General features: G+C 38.0%; 1 protein-coding gene across 2 annotated transcripts in view; it reads left to right on the top strand.

Annotated features, from left to right (window-relative positions):
• The window catches only part of Smc6 (structural maintenance of chromosomes 6), a 61,115-nt gene that overhangs the window by 5,096 nt on the left and 51,284 nt on the right, over positions 1 to 4,735 (top strand). For both annotated transcript variants that reach the window (XM_005366551.3, XM_013353531.2), the window contains 2 exons: positions 792 to 934; positions 3,578 to 3,695. In XM_005366551.3, the coding sequence (XP_005366608.1) occupies positions 797 to 934; positions 3,578 to 3,695 (256 nt within the window). In that variant the 5' untranslated portion in view covers positions 792 to 796. The remainder of the gene's footprint in view (positions 1 to 791; positions 935 to 3,577; positions 3,696 to 4,735) is intronic.

The following is a 4,735-nucleotide window of genomic DNA, read 5'->3' as shown; positions in this document are numbered from 1 at the left end:
GGATTGGGGGCATCTGTGCAGTTCCCAGGGTACTGACATAGAACCGGGGATTGGGGGCATCTGTGCAGTTCCCAGGGTACTGACATAGAACCGGGCATTGGGAGCATCTGTGCAGTTCCCAGGTACACAGACACTGCCTTCTGTATTTGGGCTGTATTCTGAACATCACGTCTATAAGTCATCTTATGGACCTTATGTCCTCACTACTCTAACATTATCATATAGTTCATGACTTTAGCAAGGGTAATGTCTACTGTATTTGTAAGTACTTGGTTTTGACAATTGAAATTGATTATCTAGAGAACAGGGAAACTACTAGTGTGAGGGATTGCTGCTTCAAAATGTGGTCCTTTGGGAAATAATTTAAAAAAATCAAGTTGAATGTGATAGTAGTTTCAGGAGGGACTGTGTTGTCTCTCCTAATAGGAAAGTAGAAGATAGTATTTTTCCCTTTCGTGGGTTTGAGAAGAAATACTCAGCTAGGTTCTTACTGATTTGTAGCCGTAAAAAAGTTATGAGGTGAAAATCACCCGATATGTATGATCCAGGTGATGGTGGTTTTGTTTCTTTTAAGACACTGTAAATTACTTCTGTACATGTCTGGAAATTAGAGGTCTAGTTCAGATCTCAAGGGACTAACAGGATCAGTGGGGTTGCATTTCTCTGTGGAGATTCTAGGGAAACGTTTTTCCTTAAAGGAGTTTGTGTAATTTCTTTTGTTCGGTGTTTATTGAATAGTCTTTATATGTCATTCTTGGCTTATGTTATTGTTACTATAAATATTTGTACAGATCTGATGGCCAAAAGAAAGGAAGAAAATTTCTGTTCTCCTGAAAATGCTAAAAGGCCAAGACAAGAAGAACTGGAAGATTTTGATAAAGATGGCGATGAGGACGAATGTACAATTTCTTTCACTAATGGGACCTCTACTTTGGTAAGCACAGAATTACAAATAATGTGTTCCAATTGGCTGGTTTCTCATGGTCATTTTATGTATCATAATTTCATAATAATTTATAGTTCGTTCGTAATTTGTAGTCTGGAGAAGTTGAAGAGTTTTAGAAAGCTGGGTAAAAATAGCTTCTGATTTTCAAGTTTGTGTTAATAATTAGAAAATTTAAAGAAAATAATTGGACAAATAACTAAATCTTTAAATAAAATTGACAAACCTTTAGTAAGACCAGTAGGAAAAGGAGAAGACATAAATTGCCAGTGTCGTGAATAGAGTACAGGCCATGATTACTGAATTGACTCCCTCTGAGCTTTAAGAGAGTAAGGAAATATGATTGTCCTTCACCGTTATATTTGAGCTATTGCTGCATACTCATCAGAATGATAAAGTATAAAATAGGTATTATCAGATGGCAAGAATGCATTGAATCATTTAAATATTGCTGATGGGAATGTTAGGTTGTTTCTGCACTATGCAATGTTTGTTTCTGAGGAAAACAATATAAAATTGCAATATAACCTAGCATTTGTTCCCAAGAAATGAAGATTTATTTTAGTACAAAACATAGTATATTTTTAGTAGCTTTATTCACAAAAAGTTAAATTCAAAATAAGTCCACATGTGATATGGTGACCATCCTGTGACATCTATTCCATGAAAAACTGCTTAGTTGTGACAGTCAACAACAGACAGTTGAGCTGAGCAAAAAGGCTAGTTCCAAAAGATGACATTTTGTGAGCCACCATGTGGTTGCTGGGATTTGAACTCAGGACCTCTGGAAGAACAATCAGTGTTCTTAACCTCTGAGCCATCTCTCCAGCCCCTAAAAGATGACATTTTGTATAAGTCTATTTATTTGACATTCTTAGAACAACATTTACAGAAATAAAGATTAGTGTGCAAGTGGTTGAAATGGGTTGAAAGGGAAGGGTTGTGATCGCGATTATGGTCTTTTACAACATAAGGGATTGGGTGTGAGGGAAACAGTGTATCGAGACTGTCAGTGTCTTGTCTGAGAAACCACGCCTTATTAAAACGTTTCCATTGATTGACAGAAACTGGGCGAACAGTACATAGGGTCTCATTTCTTTTTTTTTTTAATATTCATTTATTTATTAGTTATGTATACAATATTCTGACTGTGTGTATGTCTGCAGGCCAGAAGAGGGCACCAGACCTCATTACAGATGGTTGTGAGCCACCATGTGGTTGCCGGGAATTGAACTCAGTACCTTTGGAAGAACAGGCAATGCTCGTAACCACTGAGCCATCTCTCCAGCCAAGGGTCTCATTTCTTAATGATTGCATGTGACTCTTCAGTTACCATAAAGTAAAAATATTTTTAGAAATGCATAAACCAGAATACCTGGTAATCTACTTGTGCAATGATGTAAATATTTTCTGCTTTTTAGTGATGTAGATGGCTAGAATTGAGATGGAGTTTCTAAAGAACCTATTAAAATTGCTGATCACATTAAAGTGGTCTTTGAAATGTTAGGACTAACAATCTGGTTGGTTTATTCTGGTATTTAGTATCTGTGGAGTGCAGGTGAGTGCTATAGGCCATATACTGATTAAACCATTTAACAATCTTAATCCTGACATTTATTTATAATACGAGTTTACATTTTTGGAAATCCTACTCCCCCCCTTTCCCAGGACAGGGTGTCTTTGTGTAGTTTTAGCTGTTCTGGAACTCACTCTGTAGACCAGGCTGGCCTCAAACTTACAGAGATCTACTCCTCTGCCTCCTCAGTGCTGGGATTAAAGTTGTGTGCTTTTGACATGACTTTATTATTATTGGTAGACTGACTTTTGAATAGAAGATTTCTGAAGAAATAGTATATCATGTAAACTTTACACTTTTATTATTAAAACCATCTTAGCTGGGTTTTGGTGGCGCCTGCCTTTGATCTCACTACTTAGGGGGGCAGAAGCAGGTAATTCTGAGTTCAAGTCCAGCTTGGTCTACTGAGTAAGTTCCAGGATTGCCAAGGCGTCTTCACAAAGAAATGCTGTTTTGAAAACCCAACACAGCAAAGGCGCAGGTGCTGGGGGAGGGGGTCTTGGAGGGGTTAGGGGGTGGGATGCACTACCACATCTGACTTGGAAATCCTATATTCTTATTTTTGTTTTTGTAGATAGAATCTCTCTGTGTAGTCTGGCTATCCTGGAACTCGTAGACCAGGCTGACTTCGAACTCACTGAGCTCTGGCTTCCTCTGCCTCCCAACTGCTGGAATTAAAGGTGTGCACCACCACTGCTGGGCAAATCATGTATTCTTTATATATTGCTAAAAATCTCAGCTTTTGTAAGTGCCTGAAACAGAATGTCAGAAGAAAAGCGTCTGTACAGTGTTCTTTGAATTCTTTCTGTGAAAATGAAACGCCAAGTTACAGAATGAATTCCATAGTCAAACTTTGGGACCTTGAGTAGGTAGTTTGTAGAATTAGTGATAACCTAAAGAAAATTCCCATTTCATTTAATGATGGTCATTAAAGTTATTGTTGCTCACCTATAGAACTTTTGACTGATAAATACTACTATGCTCTTAGATACTTGGGTATTAGTAATGAGTGGATTCGAGAGAGTGATTTTTTCCCCCCACATTTTCTTTGTTAATAGACTGCAGCAGAAGTTGGAATAATTGAGAGTATTCAACTAAGAAACTTCATGTGCCATTCAATGCTTGGACCTTTTAAATTTGGTTCTAATGTCAACTTCGTTGTTGGCAATAATGGAAGTAAGTGACTTTGCCGTCTTTATCCTTTACTTTGTGATGAGAAGGCATGAGGGTTTGAAATAGATGACTATTAGTGCTGATAAATATTTGTTCTAAACTTTGTGGCTTCCCTGTATTTATTCAGTTTACATTTCAAGAAAATACTGAATTAATTTTAGATATGTTATTTAAGGTAGGTATAAACATTTCCTCCGTTTTCTGTTATTTTTTAGATTTATTTATTTGTATGTGTATTAATGTTTGCCTGCCTGCATGGATGTTTGTGAACCATATGCATGCATTGCCCTCAGAGGTCAGAGGATGGTTTGAACCCCCTGGAACTGAAGTTACAGATGGTGTGAGCCAGGTCCTATCCAAGAACAGCAAGGCTCTTAACCACTATGCCGTCTCTTTCTTCCTTCCATATATACATAGCTCATTCCTTTCTCCATCCTTCTCCCGTCTCCCCTTCCATTTTCTTACGATAGAATTTCAGTTATTTTGCTCAGGCTCACCTCAAACTACTTGGCCCAGGGAGCTTCCTATCTCAGTAGAAAGGCACCGTAGCAGTTTGATGTAAACACTAGATAAGGCACAGATGAAGTGCCTTGAAATCCAGACTATCGAAGTGACAATCCATTGTTGATATCAGTGGTTTTTATGAGGAGGTTGTGTTTTTGCTGGTACTTGGATAAAACTTAAAGATTCCTTAAGATTCATTTGGCAAGAAGCTGAGATGTTCTAGGCATAGATGGCTCATTCTCAAATATTCAGAGGATAGAAAATGTATATGGAGAATGGGCGTAACCTCATGTATCATCTAGTACATGGCGGGGAAGAGCAGAACATAACAGAGTTATATTGTGCATAGTATTGTTGAGCATCTTAAAGGCTTGGTAAAGATTTTAGACCTTCACTCAGTTGACCTTGGACAGTCAGTTTAAAATTTTTGAGTGATGAGTTGACATGGGCAAGATTGTTGTGATGGACTGTCTACACTGGCAGTTGATGATGGGCAAGATTGTTGTGATGGACTGTCTACACTGGCAGTTGATGATGGG

This window comes from Microtus ochrogaster, unplaced genomic scaffold (genome assembly GCF_000317375.1).
Source record: "Microtus ochrogaster isolate Prairie Vole_2 unplaced genomic scaffold, MicOch1.0 UNK10, whole genome shotgun sequence".
Taxonomy (NCBI): Eukaryota; Metazoa; Chordata; class Mammalia; order Rodentia; family Cricetidae; genus Microtus; species Microtus ochrogaster.
The sequence above is the reverse complement of the archived record's forward strand: the minus strand, read 5'-3'. Positions and strand labels throughout refer to the sequence as shown.